This window comes from Ceratotherium simum, chromosome X, assembly GCF_057802395.1.
Source record: "Ceratotherium simum simum isolate JZ-2026a chromosome X, ASM5780239v1, whole genome shotgun sequence".
NCBI lineage: Eukaryota > Metazoa > Chordata > Mammalia > Perissodactyla > Rhinocerotidae > Ceratotherium > Ceratotherium simum.
This window is the reverse complement of record NC_141940.1, coordinates 76,109,709-76,126,721: the sequence shown is the minus strand read 5'-3', so window position 1 is coordinate 76,126,721 and position 17,013 is coordinate 76,109,709. Positions and strand designations below refer to the sequence as shown.

At 39.8% G+C, this 17,013-nt stretch overlaps 1 protein-coding gene across 4 annotated transcripts in view; it reads right to left on the bottom strand.

The window, feature by feature from the left end:
• Positions 1 to 17,013, bottom strand: part of OPHN1 (oligophrenin 1) — a 581,757-nt gene that overhangs the window by 300,448 nt on the left and 264,296 nt on the right. For all 4 annotated transcript variants that reach the window (XM_087427121.1, XM_004439895.3, XM_087427120.1 and 1 more), the window contains 8 exons: positions 16,695 to 16,799; positions 14,881 to 15,010; positions 12,214 to 12,314; positions 8,141 to 8,232; positions 4,498 to 4,576; positions 1,856 to 1,889; positions 1,276 to 1,338; positions 234 to 308 (listed from right to left, as the gene is read on the bottom strand). In XM_087427121.1, the coding sequence (XP_087283247.1) occupies positions 234 to 308; positions 1,276 to 1,338; positions 1,856 to 1,889; positions 4,498 to 4,576; positions 8,141 to 8,232; positions 12,214 to 12,314; positions 14,881 to 15,010; positions 16,695 to 16,799 (679 nt within the window). The remainder of the gene's footprint in view (positions 1 to 233; positions 309 to 1,275; positions 1,339 to 1,855; positions 1,890 to 4,497; positions 4,577 to 8,140; positions 8,233 to 12,213; positions 12,315 to 14,880; positions 15,011 to 16,694; positions 16,800 to 17,013) is intronic.

Below are 17,013 nucleotides of genomic sequence, written 5' to 3'. Positions count from 1 at the left end.
TGCAAAGGGTTTGAGGAAAGAATAAGATGTGAGGAAGGAGAGATGCTAGTCATTTCTTCAAGGCAAGACTTTCTGACACAGGGTAGGCAAATAGGTATACATTTTACCTTTGAAAATAGTTTTTAAAAAATAGCCTACAACTTTCTTTAGCAATGCCTCCTTTCTCTTACAGTCACATTTCTTCCTAATACACAACCAACCCCCAATAAGAATTATAAAATTAAAACTCTTACCAAAAAAGGCATTCAGCAGCTTCTGAACCTGAATATTGCTGCCCACAGTACGGTACAATCCCTCTGTCTTGATCCCTAGGGAAAAAAAAATCAGGTCAGTTTTGTTTATATAGCTAGAGCCTTCATCTCCCTCAGGGTAGAGAAAGTAGGTACCTACACGCTAGAGTCAGTTCCAACAGGAAAGGGTCTCCCTACTCTCTCCAAGTTCTCCAGCTCTCCCTTGCAAAAGGGGAACAGTCCTGAAGCATCTCTCCAAATTATTCTCTCCATACTTTCATTTGGATTGTACCAAGCCCTCATTAATCTGAACAGAAAAGAATACACTCTATAGTAAATAGAAAAATATGCTTAGGTGGGTAACAGCAGATGGCTTAGAATGGTATTGCCATCTTGGAAAGGAGCCAGGGTTTAATTGAAAGTGAAGAAATATCAACCTTCAAGTTGCCCCTGAGCAGTGATAGAAAAGACGAGAAGTCTGGAGTATGGTCGATATGTAACAAAAGGCCATTCTGTACATGGAAAAAGACTGAAGTAACATTTCAAAGAAAAAAAGAGGCTTGGCTCATACACTACATCTGCCCACATTCTAAATATTCTCAGAGAGAAACTAGAGACTATCGTTAGCCTGGATATATGCCGCTTCCATATTTGTCTGAGTTTAGCTTTGCCTTCATCAATTTTTAAACCAATATGTACTGTGGCAGAAACTGAGCTCTTATTTATTTAGAATGTAACCATCATAACACTATTTGAGGAGTGCCAGGTAGTATTTCAGAATACTTTATAAGCCATTTGAAGCTCTTTTTCTTTAAAAGCAGTAAACCACAAATTATCTAAATATGATTGGCTTGGATACCACTGCTTTGGAATTTGCTGAAATTTTACAAATTGTGTCTAATGCTCAAGGTTTATAAACAGACTTCATTCCTAAAATGGGTCCTGACCACTAGATGACATCATTGCTACTCTAGAGAAATTGCCCAGGATAAATTCAGACTGACTAGATTCAAACACTTCTAAGGCTATGGTGTTCATACCTTACCTTTGGTCTCAATGACATTGATGCACTTCCTAACAAACTTGAACCCCACTTCATTCAGCTCCACTGTTTCAAGCAAAGGAAAGCAGAGTTAGATCCTGCTGTAACAAGCCTCATCTATCAAACATTCAGTGATCATGCTAAGAGACTGTAGTGAAAGAACTAGGGGTTTGGTTGCTCATCTCCAATCACCCTTAAATGGAAAGATCCTTTTATTCAGGTGGAGTTTAGAGGTTTTACTCTTATAACACAAAATGCTTTTAGTTAGCCCTTTGCATTATGTCTGCTTTAGGCATGAGCAACATCAAATGTGAAATGTTAGGTTGGAAATGCACCCAATTTCTATCATGTGTCTAGAACAAAAGGATATGATGTGTTTATCTATATTACTACTACTACCTAAGATAAAGTGACTTCTGTAGTTAATCAACAGACACATTAAAAAAATAGATTTGAATTTCATTCCACACAGAGGCATCCATAAAAACACTTGCATCAACATTACATATCATTGATGATAGCATTTACTGTGATTAGGACAGCTGGCAGTTTATAATGTCAGTAGATCAGAAATTTTACTCACTTTCTTCCTGTTTTGTTATGGGGCTGTGGTAGATCTACAAAAGAAGACAAACAGAAAGAGCGGTGGTTATTTTGAATCACTATAGGTAAGTATGGCAAATAATACTAAATTTCTTTCCCTCAATAGGCCATCAAAACCATTAGCGACTCTAAGGATTTCACAAGAAGGAAAAGTGAGATAAACAGAATCATGTTTGCCCAGGTCCCTAGAAAATAGTTGGATTAACAATCCCTGAAGATTACCCTGGATTTCATACAGCTCATTGCAGCTGAAATTGTAGCCTGCCATCTTAGACATTAACTTATGTAAAGCTTGGAGAATTTTTCTGATGGAGCAAGAGAACATGAGAGAAAGGAAGTGGTTTTTCAAGGATACCATGGTAAGGGGCATTGATGGTAAAATTTAAATGTTCCCAATACCAACCTTCTACCCCAAAGATTAGTTAATGGGTGTTTCTCTGTGGAAAGGCAAGTGTCCATCTGAAACAGTGTCCATCATGGCACTGACCAAGATTTCTCTGAGTCATCTTGAAGTATGCATTGTGATAGCTATTTGAGAGACCAAAAAGGAGATCCTTGACTTTTGAAATCTAGTCCTGGCTCTGCTTCTACCTCATTATGAAATCTTGGGCATGTCCTTTTTGTTCTTGTTGTTCTTGACTTCAAAATTCATATCTCTAAAATGACCAGGGTTGGAGTAGATGTTCCTTCAAGTCCTGATCTTCTTTGACACTTCAACCAAAGGCATGAATAAAATGTGTAAGATTAGTAGATTGGAGTGTTTGGTAGAGCAGCAACAACATCAGCAATGTGAGGCTGCAGAAAATAAGCCCTTTATATGCCATCTGTTAGAGTCTCCTTTAACAATCTCTCCTTTTAAAAGAAAATTTTCTGCATATGTGTGTATCCCCATGGAAATTTACAGGACAGAGGTTTCTATGCTAGCCAGCCCTTGCTGCCACCTTTATAAACAAGATATTTGTGAAAAGTCTGACATAGGGGCTGGCCTGGTGGCATAGTGGTTAAGTTTACGTGCTCTGTTTTGGCAGCCCGGGGTTCACAGGTTCGAATCCCAGGCGCAGACTGATGCACCACTCATCAAGCCCTGCTGTGGTGGCATCCCACATACAAAAATAGAGAAAGATGGGCACAGATGTTAGCTCTGAGCCAATCTTCCTCAGCAAAAAGAGGAAGATTGGCAACATATATTAGCTCAGGGCCAATCTCCCTCACCAAAAAAAATAAATAAATAATAAGGGTCTGCCATAATCAATTTGGTAAGGATCCACATTCAGTGGGCCCATGTTCTAACATCATTCTGCACAAAAAGCCACCTGCATCCTTCAATCTTTAAAACCTAAAGGGAGAGCAAGTTCAGGAGAGGGAATCAAGAGTAAAATGCCTTGCTGAGCCTCCTAGCATCCTCCCAGAGAAACATCACAGGCATGAAATGTTTAAGCTCCAGGTTTCTGGGAGGAGAGGGAGGGGAGACAGGTCCTGGCCTACTTTCTGGATGGCAGTCTTCACAACACCACTTCTCTCCTGCTACCATCTTGGTTGCTATAAATGTAATGAGGGATCTGTACACTCCTCTTTAGTCTCCAGGGCACTGAGGACACACAGAAAGAAAACCCTGGAATATATTTCCCCTCTTATCAAGTTTTTGCCTTGAATAAAGCAAGGAGATTAGACTGTATCCAAATACTGTTGAATCTTGTAGCTTTGCACCCATCCTTCAGACCAGTTAGAAGCACCTAAAACCAATATAGCACATGATGGTTGACAGACTGGCTTTAATTTGATTTTTTAAAGCAATCCTGTGAGGTAGGTAGAACAGAGATTATTAAAACCATATTACTGAAGAGAAGAAATCTGAGTCTCAGAGAAATAAAATAACTTTTTCAAGGTCACACAACCATTGAATAGCAGAACCAAAATCCAAATCTAGGCTTTTGGGATTCCCACACTAGGAAGCTGATATTATTTCACATGCCACTAGAAGAAACCTACTTGGAAGATACTGAAGAGAGAAAATGCTTTTCAATTTCTGACTGTTCACATTGGTCTTTCTATGACGATCAGTAACCCTTTTAAGCTATTGCTTGTCCTCCTGTGTAACAGTGTTCTAGATGGTGTGGTACAGGATGGCACTGCCATCTCCACCAGCTGTACCCTTAAAGAGAAAAAGTTGACTTGGGGATGTAAGAGTGGGGCAGCAAGACCATTTTGAATAAAATCTTAATAAATGTTTGTTCACAGCCACGGCAATTATTTTCCATCCTTCTATATGAACACATCAATTTTATAAACTGAAAAAAAGGCTTTATTTTCTTTCTTAAGAAGATCTTGTGGGCACAGCTGCACAATCTAACACTGGAGCAAGAAGCTGAGAGACCTGGATTCTAGGCTCAGCTTTGATGCCTTCTCTGAGGGTGATCCTTGAGAAATCCCACACCCTCTCTAGAACTCAAGTTGCCTTACTTGTTAAAAAAGAGATATCAAATCAACAATTCCTTCTAGCTCTAAATTGAGTCTGAAGGGTCTATTATCATTTAATTGTCCTAGACCCACTGGTACCACTAGAGGGCACTCATACACTGGACTATTTTGCTAAGGTTCCCCCAGTGTCTGAGGTAAACTTACAGGTTCTTTCCCATCCATGGCCTCCATCCATAGCCTTCTGTTAGCTTCTGAAAGGGCCTGCAGAGTGATGGTTCCGGGCCTAAGGAAAAATGACAAGTTGAAAGCAGAAAACTCACCCGAGAGAATGGACTCTTGTAATCTAGGGTCCCTCTTAGCCCTGGGAGGGGTCACACTCAGCAGGCACAGGCATACAGAATTCCAATTTTTCAAAATCTTTTTTAGCCAGAAAAACAATGGTACATTTATAGAACAGTAACTTTGGGAACCCTGGGGCAGGTGGTATCTTGGTGGCCTCATGCCAGAGTCGGGCAAGGAAACAGGAAGGCAGATGCCAAGACACCTCACCACAATACACACTTAAATTGGCCCTATTGTGCTTGAGCAAAACTGAGGCTCTCCCTGCCTCTCTCTCTTGGAAGCTAGACATTTAGTCTGGGCTCTAGGGGTAAGCATGTTCATCACGGGCACATTCATCTATCAGGAAAATGGCTTTGCTACTTCCATCACCTAGGATGTCCAAGAAGCATTTCCAGTTGGAAAGAATTCAACAACGTGTACCTTGGCTCACCCATAGGGAGGAGGCCTTTTGGCTAACATAAGAAATCTTACAACTAATAATAAAAACTAATAGTTACTGAATGCTCACTAGGTGCCAGGTTCTGTTCTAAGTACTTTATAGGTATTAATTCATTTAATCTACCCAGGAAGCCTATAAAGCAGGTACTATAGTAATCCCTCTTTTACAGAAGGGAAAATTGAGGCACAAAGAGGTTACCTAAGTTCACATAGTGGCTAAGTATAAAGCCAGGATTTGAATTTAGGAATTCTGGTCCAGCAGCCATGTTCTTTCTTAACCACTACACTATAAGGCCTCTTCTGCATGGCAGATGGCCTCAAACCCAATTTTATTCTATTTACTTGCAGGCTACCTATATCCAGAGATACCCCAAGTTGGCATAATCTATATAGTCTTTTTAGACGTTCACAACCAAATTGGACATTTGGGACTGACCATATTATTGCAGGCATAAAGTCCCCTTGCATTCTCTGCCTAGCTGCGTCATTATCCGAAGCTTATTCCTCTCACTCCTTCTATGTTAAGATGAGACCTCTCTCAGAGTCACAAAATGATAAGAGCAATGACAAGAGAATTCAGAGACTCTGGAAAAGTCACTGGGCCTCTCTGGCCTGTTTCTTTATCCATAAGGGTGTTGGAACAGATGAACTGGGAAGTCCTTTCCACTTCTGATATCACAGGATTCCTGTTCTACCTGCTTTTCCATCTCTTACTTCATCAAAGTACTCCTTAAAAAGGAAAGCCCTCAAATGATCTTTAAGCCAGAATCAATTGGAAACCAGGACTTGGCTTTGGGCACTGGATTCTTTCAAGTTTACCATTCTCTAAGAAACACCCAACCTTTTGGATATGTCTTATGGGGCTAGAAAGTTTAGAAATCTTTGTAAAGACAGCTACTCAGCTGAATCCTGAAGCCAGAAGGAAGGAGAGCAAGCATGTGGGCAACAGACATAAAAGCAGACACTGCAGACCAGATATGATATTAAACCCATTCTGGAACTCAGGTTCCCTATATGGGAAATCGAAAAGCTGGTTTATGTTCTCTCTTGACCTTACAGAGAAGCTGAAAGAATAAATAAGTGACCACTCAGAAAGCATTTGGCGATTCTTGTGTGCTACAGAAAGTCAAATTCAAAGAACAACATTGTTAAGAACAAGATGACAAAGTAGAAGGAGTACTGCCTTCTAGTCCAGGCTCTTCCATTATGACCTTAGACAAATACTTTGCCCTCCCTGAGGTCTCAGTCACCCATCTGGAGCAAAAAGGCATATATAGCATATCTGAAGTAGAGTGTAGGGTAAGAGTGTGGGCTTGGAGACTAGAATGCCTGGATTTGGATCCTGGCTCTATTGTTTATTGGCTGTGTAACCTAAGTTGCTTAACTCCTCTCTGTCTTCTTGTCTTCCTTTGTGAAATTGGGATAATAATACCCTCACCTCATGTGGCTGTGGTGAAGACTAAAGGAAATTATACACTTAAAGGGCTGAGAATGGTGCCTGGCACATAGGAGGTACTCAATAATTGTTAGCAGTTGTTGTTGTTATTGTTATTGTTATTGTCCTTCAAGCTCTGATGGGCTATGAGCCTGTGGCTTCAAATACTGGTCGGAATACTAATAAAGAAGTTATCTTCTACTCCTGAAATAGAAAAAGGGACTCAAAAAGTCCTTTGTTCTATGCTGCAGGGAACATAAGTACAGGTGCCTGATGCCTGCTGGGAAGCCTGACTCTGTTCCTTATATCAGATTGACTAGCCAGGAAAGCAGATGTCACATCCCTCAGAAAACTCTGCCTCAGCACCTGTTCATTATTATATTTGACCCTCTATTTCACAGCATATTTATTCTGCTTATAGTAGACATGAAACAAAATTACAAAGAACAAGGGCTTAGGGGACCTAAAGACCAGGGTTTGAGCTCAGCCTTGCTGCTACGTCACTTTGATTGGGCAAGTCAGTTAAATATATTCAAGTCTCAGTCCCCTCACCTGTAAAATGGGGGAGGGGATTAAATGAGGGAATGTTTTTTAAAGTGCCCAATATGTGGTAACTAAAGTCATAGACACATCAAAACTTTGATTCTTGGGTTCTAGTGTCAAAATTCCTCAGCATTCGAGGTAGGAAAAACTACATTTAAAAATGAACACCAAATTTACTATCATCTACCAGGAGCCATGCATAGCACTAGGTACAAGATATATAAAGATGAATTGGTCCCAGCCCTTAACTTCAGGGCCAAACTGCAACTGATTTGAGACTATGAAAATACTATTTTTCATTAGCTTGCAAACTTAAGCTGAAAAGGGAATCAGAACTAGAGATAAAAATTTTAATGTATTTTAAGCACCATGCTGCCAGAGACACTAAAGGTTCATGAAAGGGAAGGCAGAGCCAACAGTAATTTTCCCCTTCCTACTTGGCCTGAAGCTGTCAGAAAAATGAGTGACAGCCTCATGGTTATAGATAACAATGTTTACCATCACAGCCATCTTTGATTGGGACCATCCATTTTTAACAAAGTAATCATACGAATTCACAAACAACCAAGTCCAAAGTTCGTAAGCCTTAGCTAAAGTCAGAAAGCTGATAACCAATTTCCACTGTACATAAACGTCTGCAAAGTAGGAAAGTCTGTATCATGTTTGCACCAAGTGGGGGAAAATAGACTCCCCAATACCACTACCACCCTTCATCTCATCTATCTTCCCTTAAAAATGTGTTCCAATTTACTTGGAGATTAAAAAAAAAAGAATGAGTTTGTTATCCCGTCTTTTATGCAGCATCACCAAATGCTGACCTTTTGCATATCTGATAGCAAATTAAATCCTAGGAGTGACTTTTTCTGCCTAGAGGAGGTGAAGCAAAGCTGACTGAAGCTTGCATAGAGAGCTCTGGGCCAGGTCTAACAGGGATCCCTGTGAAGGGCGGCCAGAAGAGCAAAGACAACACCGTCATGAATGTATTTGATCATTTTCATCAACAAGAGATGACAGAGGAAAATAAAAGACCTACCCAGGCCCAGCACCTGGCACATGGGGACATTGCCAATTCACACCAGCACAGCTTACCTTTCATTAGTTTCTATATCAAAACAGAACCTCTTGTCGATAGACTCTGTCTTCCTTCTCACGCAGTACTTCAGGGTTAAGTCCAAGGGACCCTGATATAAAAGAAGTATTAATAGCCAATTTGAAAACAAAATGCACAGAAGATTCTTCTGCCTCCTGCAGTGTCCTCAGTGCCACCTGGAAGGCATCTGTCAGGGAAGCAGGAGCAATGTGTAGCCTCACTGAGAACCTTGTCCCTTCAAATGGTAGTTGTAGCAAGATGGCAGATGGTTTCTCCCTGATCCAAGAAGCAATGGCTGAGAAGAGGAGAAAATGCTCAGGGTAGGCCAGCACTCTTTTCCAAGATTAAATAGGAAGCTCGTTACACATCATGTAAGGAAAGTGTAGGAGAAATGTGCTGCCCAAATGGCACTATACGTACAGAATAAAATTTGCATGAGACCTTTAGGTAGGGAGGTTGCAATCGGTAAGTGGCTTTCTGCAACCCTCCTTCCATTAAAGTGGCAGATGGAGGAGCGGAGACAAACATGTCTGTTACCCAACTCCAGACTCAAGGACGACAGGAATTGCAAAAGCAATCTCTCCAAAGATAGGGCAGAAGTAGGGAAAATAAGCAAATTTGTGTATTACTCAAGGTGGCATTTGTTATTTCCTATGTGCAGCATAGTGTGGCCCACCTTAGTCTTGTGGGCACTTAACAAGGCCATTGAATCTGTGTCTACAGATTAAAATTCCCCAGTCCCACATTGTTCAGTTTCTCTCTATTATCTCAACAGAGATAATGTGGTATAGGAAAGAGAAGTAACATTTATTGATCACCTACTATGTGCCACATATTACACTAGGTATTTTAAAACCAACTTTCTCCATAACAACTGTTAGAAAGAAGTGAAGCTCAGAAAGGTAAAATGGCTTACCCAAAGTCACCCAAGTCAGTATAGTGGAAATAGCAATAAACTAGGAAGCTTAAAACCTGGGGTCTTCTCTCAGTTATGCCATTTACTAGCTATGTGACCCGTGGCAAATCATTTTTCCTCTCTGCATCTTAACTTCACAATCTATTAAATGGGAATAATACTACCCACGTTGCTGCCTCAATTTAGAAACAGTGCCCAAGTGCCAGGTCTGTGCATAAGCACTATGCCATCCAAACTGGCCCATACAGACAATCATTCAGTACTTCTCTCATTGGCACACTCAATCCCCTTGCAGGCCTATCCTTTTGCTGCTCCTACACTATAAAAACTCAACGCTAAATTCATCCTTCAATCTGCCTTCCCTACCCCAACACTTAGGATATCAAGCATTGTTAGTCTTTCAACATGAGAGTGATTAACAGTATCATGTACTCACCCTATCTCTTTAAATTCTCAACTCCATTAGATTTGGTGGCATCACGGCTCAGGGGCCTAGGCTCTGCCCAGCACTCCAGGTTCACCTCCAGCCACCCCCATATGTTTTATGCCCCATCAGTGCAAAAGTAGTCTTATTTCACACATATATCATGCTCTTTCATGAATCCATAACCTTGCATATACTGTTTCCTCCACCCAAAATGACTTTATCTATATTCTTTGCCTGGCTAAACTCTTACTTGTTCTACAAACTGCAGTTCAGCTTTCATTTCCTCCAAAATCCTTCCCCAATCCCATACATTGCCCACTATGTTTTTTTCTGCATTATATTAAAGCTTCCTGTTTTCATGTTTGATTTCCTCATTTGACTAAGAACTCCTCAAGGACATGGGCAGTGTCTCATTTATCTTTACATATTTAGTACCTAGTAAAGAGTTAGTGCTCAATAAATATTTACGGACTACATTATCATTTATGCCATTTTTCTGATGAGGAAAATGATACTGGGCAACATCAAATAATTGGACAATTCTTAGCCAAGATCAAGAAGCTACTAGGCCACAGAGCTAGGATTTAAAACCAATTCTTGAGACATAAAATGTAGCACTCTTTCCTCTTACCACAGCTGCCTCACAGGGAAGGGATGAGAATCTTATAAAATGGTATTTAGAAAGGTGATCTATAAAGTGAGTAGCACAATACAAATGGAAGTTAACAGGCTGAACTAGTAGGAAACACTGGTAAGTACCACCAACAGAAAGAGGGCTAATTCCTCCATCTTCAAATTGCATTAATGATACTTCACAGTGCTGCTGGGAGAGTAAATGAGGCACATGACAGAAAGTATCTAGCTCAGAGCCTGGACCACAGCAGACATTCAATAAATAGTGGCTTTTTATGGTGGTATTATTATTATAGTCTCATTTATTTGTATTATTTGCCTTTCTAAAACACAAACTAGAAATAGGAACTGAGTCAGAGAACTGACAAGAAGAAATTATTTCCAACTCCAATTTAGGGAAATTCCTTCTAAATGAAGAACCAAGTTCCTCTTTATATTCCATAAGGAATCCCATATAAAACTGCTTAGGATGACACTATTGCAGTTTTGCAAGCAGCCACTCAATGAAAAGGGAAGAGGGAAAGAAAAACTAAAGTGAGCACTTGGCTCTCATCTGCTAGGAGAATATGAAAGTGGTATCTGCTGCCTCTGTCCTGAGCTTTGCATTAGGCACCTCTGAGCAAGAGAAAAGGGGCCTAAATGAGCTTACTATCTAAGAAAGGAACTTTAAAGTCTAGGATTTGGAAAGCAATATGTGTAGAAAAAGAAAAGGAAGAGACTACAAGACAGTGTTGCTCATAAGCACTTGCCAGTCAGATACATTAGCTAAGTTCTGACAGAACTGGAACGAATTCTGTGCCGCAGCACAAAATGAATTTATTGGAACCACATTAAAATGTGCTTTGGCAATTGGCAGACTGGAAACTAAGGAGAGTTTTGGAGTCATGAATGAGCGACTGGCCCACATAGAAGCACAGATGAGGGTTCTGGAAACCCCGTCTGGTTTGCTTCGTTAGAGATGCAGGCCATCTCCAATCCACACTCAAAGCAGAGAAGTACAGCTTGTGGTTAAAGACAGAGAAAAAGCAGTTTGTCAACAGCCTGCCACCAAATCTCAGTCTTCTTTTATTTCCCATGAACAAGCCACACAAGAGAGATCTTCCATGGAAAGCACCAGCAATGGAGAGAAATTGGCCCAATTTTTCTCCAAATTCCTGCCTAGCTAAATTGGGTCGCCATGCACCACAACTTTCAGTGCTAACAAGTGAACCTTGTTTTAGCTTGTAAACAATTTGTAAAGAACGGAAATCTTTAAAAAATTATGCCCTAAGACCCTGTCTTAGAGACAGTTTAAGCGACTCATTGAACTATTTTTAGAGTATGAATAGTCTGTCTATCTGTTTTTATCTTAAGAAACTGTCAAGGGAGAGAGAGAGAAAGAGGGTGTGTGTGTGTGTATGTGTATGTATTCCCAAAGCCCCTAAAAAGATAGGCAAAAGTAAGATGACAGAATAAATTTTTTGGCTGCATGGTCATATATCATATATCATGTCATGTCATGTCATATTATATATATAAGATCAGGTTCTTCCAGGTGAGTAAACTGTCTTCTCAGTGTGTTAAACTCATCTTGCCATTTTGGGAAGTAGGGCAAGGTTTGGAGGGCAGAAGAGGAGGCATTAACTGCTTAATGACATTTGAACATTACATAGAATGTGGGGTATAGGTTATCCCAACTTTAGGCAACAGACATACTGCTTTAAAAAAAGGAATTTGGGAAAATGATTTATATTTTAAACACTTGTTATTTAAAGGAACCCTATAGTAGAGCCTTCTGAAAAGCAAGTAATACTGTCCTCCTCCAATTCATCCATATTTTTGCAAATTTTCTTTGTACAATGTGACATGCACTTGTAATAATTTAATAAATTGCCTGAAAGAGTACAGGCACTTTCAGAAGGCCTGACACAAATAGATTTTTCACTCAACTGAGTAGTATCTGGCCCAATGCAAACTTAGGCCAAGGAGAATATATGAAGTCATGGTTTCACATGACAGTGATAGACTTGATACTTTGATAGTAAGTCAACATATACTCTTTTCTGAGACACAGTCACAGATGGATTTCAAAAAATGTGGCTCACAAAAGAACTGACCTGCTTAGCACCTGGCTTCTGCTCCATAGGCGTCATGGTGAGTGTTTTGGTCTCTTTCTCATACTGGCAGTAGTATTTCACCCAGGATATTCCCAAAGCCCCTACAAAGATAGGCAAAAGTGAGCTGACAGAATAAAATTTTTGGCTGCATGGTCAGGCCACCCCTAAGATCGAAGCTATGTACAGCTTGCTCTTCATGGTCATACTCTAGAACAAGCCCTACTCTTCCCCTGAGCTCCAGTCCTGCAGTGCCACCTGCCCACTGAATATATGGAGATCCTAACCCTCATCAATTGCTTTCCACATCTGCTCTGGCTTGCTCCAAACCACTCTCATTGCCATATTGCCTATGAATGCTACCACTAAACATCCTATGTTATAAGCTGGAAACATCTGTAATGTTCTGCTCCTCCTTCCTTGTAACCTGCCCAGCTTGATTGGTGGTTGGGTTCTGCCCATTCTATTACCTCCATGTCTCTCCTTCAGCTGTCTTCTTCTCTCTATCCCTTTTAGAACTTAATTAGTTGAGGAGTCTATTGCTGATGTCTTTTTTTTTTTAATGTTTTATGAGATAGTTCAAACAAAACAAAAATTCACTATTTCTCCAATCAATTACTTCAGTGGCCTTCTCTGTGGTTTCCTCCATCTCTGATCACTCCTTTTTAGTTTATTTTCTACTCTTTTGCTAGAGGAATATTTTTAAAACATATATCTCTACTCATGTCATTCTTCTTATTATAAACCATCCATGGATTTCCCACTATCTCCAAACTCCTTACATTGGCCCACAAACTCCTTCATAATGTGATCATCTGTACCTTTCCAACTTTGTGTTTTGCCATCCTCACCTCTATGCTCCTGTCTCATTTAATTGCTTTCAGTTACCAAATAAATAGGTGGTCATATAATTTACAGTTCAAATTGAAGACATATTTAAGAGTGAATGATGTACTATTAATAATTACATCAGGACAATGCGTATAAACCAAGGCTGTTCTTGGCAAACAAAGACCCTACAAATAAATTATGTTCTCACACACCTCTATGCCTTTACTCATGCAGTGGTATACACTTGGAATTTTCTTTTCCCTTTTCTTTACCTATCAAACTCTCATTCATAATTTAAGTTCCAATTCAAACATCACTTCTTCAGTGAAGCCCTTAGATATATGCCCCAAAAGCAGTGCTCAGCATATTTCATTATAATTCTTGATATACTTGTCTGTCTTCCTCCTCAGACTGTGAACTTCTTGAGGGCAAAAACCAAGGTTGATTCATTTTTTTGTATCCCTAATGTATTGCATATTGTCTGGCAAAAAGGATGCTCAGTAAGCATACATTCAACTGAGTAGCAACGTTATATTCATTTGACAAACTAGAAAACTGGGACATAGAAGGATCACATAGCTACTTGATATTAGAGCCAAGATTATAAACCCATTAGTCTGCACCTCTTTAACATATAGCAGTGGTTCTCAACCAGGGGCAATTTTGCCTCCCAGGGGATATCTGTCAGTGTCTGGAGACATTTTGGGTTGTCACACCTGGGGAATGCTATTAGAATAAAGTAGGGAGAAGCCATAGATGCTGTGAAACCCTATAATGCACAGGATGCCCCCCCCTAAAACAAAGAATTACCCAGCCTGAAATGTCAATAGTGTTGACTTGGAGAAATCCTGCAATGCAGAGTTGAAAAGACGAATCTGACAAGTGGAAGAACACATCTTTGAAAACCATCAAAAGTTAATTGTTTTAAGGGAGGAAAAGCATGATAATATCACTGCTGAAATGCCATGCTTTGTGGATTGCAGTGGTTTTTGCCATTGATAACCTCTGGGTAGCCTCTTCTGCCTACTCCCCAGGTGGAATAATTCTGAGCAGGAATTGAAATCACAGGCTTTGGGGGCATTGAGTCATAGTTCACAAGGAAAATCAAATAGCACATACACGTTTGCATAACGTTTTTTAGGAAGTAGGAAAGCTTAAATCCTCTGCAATATTCAGTGAATGGATAAGTTAACCCATTTTCCTCGGTTAGCAATGAACAACTGTCTCGCCCACTGAAATCATGATGGTCGTTTAGTGCTTTAAGAGCAACCACGTGATCCTAAGGCAGTGGAAGGTATAGGGTATAGTGGTAGGAGCATAGGTTTTGGCATTTCACAGACCTGAGTTTACTCTTAGGCCTACTACTTGATAGCTGGGTGACTTTCAACTAGCAATCTTTCTAAATCTCAGTGGCCTCATGTGTAAAATGGGAATGACAAGGTAGTTTCAAAGATTAAATGAGATAGTGTATTTAAAGCACTTAGCACCATGCCTGGCACAATACGTATAATAAATATTATTTTTCTGCCTCCTTTTCTGTGCCTCCCTTTTTGCCCCAGTCAAAGAGTCATTGGAAGGATTAAATGATTAACAATCCCCATTCTGAAAATCAGAGGAAACCTTAGGTCTTATCATCCCAGAGCCTTTGTAAGACAAATCCTTAACCTCTCCCTCCAATTTCTCTTTCCTTTTTATTTTCACTATTCCAAGGCTGCTCTCCAAAGAGATGTAGCTGTCAGGGGTCTATGAAAAATACGGGTGCCTGGAATTTGGAGAGGCCAAATGGCAGTAGGTGCCAGCCAATGGAAACTCAGTGAGTATCCCTGTATTCCCACACACATTTCTCTTGCGTATAGAGATAGCCTTCAATGGTAGGCTGTCCTGGAAGTTTGCATGTCTGGGGAGCTTCTTTCATCCTTTTCTTAAGTTCTTCCATCTCTTCCCGCGTACTGGAGAAATGATTTCTTGTCTGTCAAGACATTACCATCATAATCATTATCATCATCACCATCATCATGAATAAGCATTTATTGGTCAGAGACCCAGTGCAGAGTTTTCTCAGCTTTCATCATGTGCTACAACATAGCAAACAAACAAATGTTGAATGGTATAGTGACTAGAAAACAATTGTATGAAGTGTAAAGGACTAAAGGCTAAAAGGAAAAAGAAACATAAATAGCAATGTACCCATAAAACCACATCTGGGAGACTTTTTTTTCTAATGGGAATCACATAAGATGCCAATAAATAAGAGCTCTTAGAATTGAGCAACAGACTGACACTTGCTTTACCAAAAGGGAGACTGTAAAGAAGGTTCAAAGGATAACACTTTCACGGCAACTTCTAAGTTTTGCCTCATGTAAAGTTACTGCCTACTTGACTCTGAATCAAATTCTGGCCATTAGGATAAAATATATGAAAGGGTGCTCTCCTCGAAGATAGTTCAACAGAAAACTTACACTTTCAAACTCACGAATAACAAAAGTTAATGGTAAGAAGTAATATATTTAAAACTACATAACTAAAACACAGTGGCAAACACAGTTTGAAATGTGGGTATGAAAATCACTAGAGATAAGTCCTTAGTGTTCAGTCTCAAGATTGTCACATGACGTCTGCAAAAAAGGTGATCTTGGCTGCCCAATCAAGTTGGGCCCACTCTACTGATTATCCTGTAAATGAGTTTGCCATATATATATGCGCAAAGGCTTGTTGTTAAATTCATACTTGTCATAAGTCAGGATCCATCTAAACAATCAAGTGGCTTATTTCCACTGCAACTTACCATTCTTTCTCACCTAAAAATACATCTATAAATTTCATACAATATAACAACTACTCCAAAGTCACTACCTCAGTGATACCTTCTCTGACTGTACCAGGCAGTCAATTGTTCCACTCTCCATGTTTCTTTAAAATTTTTGGTCTTTATTGTAGCACTTATCATAAGGAATTATGATTTATCTGTGTTTAGGCTCTCTCCTCCAAGAACTGTATATTCCTTAAAAATAGAAAAAACTGACATGCCTTACTTATGTGCCTTTTACAAAGCCTAGCACAGAATATATATTCACTATATCTACAAGCATTCATTAAATGTGGGTTAAATAAATGAATGAGAAAAAGAATATATGTGACAAGGATGGGAAAGCTATGCCTATGCCCACCTACAAGAAACAGCATGGGAAAGAAGGTGCAGAGAACCCTTAAGAGAAATTTATTTAACTCTAGTAATAAGTAGTAAAAAAAAAAGAAGAGAGGGAAAAATGGGCATTCATGATAATAAAACCCACAATGAGAGTGTCTTGACTGACCAGCCAGGAAGTAGCATAAGACCTGTGCTTAAACAAGCCCATAGCTGGGTTCTGATCTGGGAGAGATGGAGCAAATTAGCGACACTTAATATTGGATAGATAGAGGTGTCACTGGGTGGAAGGGTGGGTTTGAACAACAGTCAGCCACAAAGACAGGGAGGGCCTGAAACTGGAAGAGCAAGAACAGTCTAGTTCACTAAAATATTTGTGATTCATACCAGTGTATCCTGACAAATTGGCTGGGATGCAATAATCTAGAATTCTAAGGTCAAGGTAATTGGGGCTGAAATTCAACTAGAATGTGGAGACAGGTAAAAAAAAACACACATGCAAACTCACATTCTGCAAACTGAGCTGGAGTTGTTGTTTGTATGGGAGAAAATCCTGTGTGAGCTCCACGGTCAAGCTGTTGGAAATGAAGAGGCTATGAAGAAAGGCCAAGACCTAGGGAAAACATGTAAAAATAACTTTATCAATCACAAGCACCTTCTCATTAATCAAATAAAGAAAACAAAAGCACAGAAAAGAAACTCTACACAATGTTTACCCAGTATAGTGTTAAAAGCAGTCACGCAAACACAAACAGGTCTACACATAGCTATTCTCTTGTTAGGTTAAACATTTACACTGAACTCAGTTTCAGAAAATACGAACTACT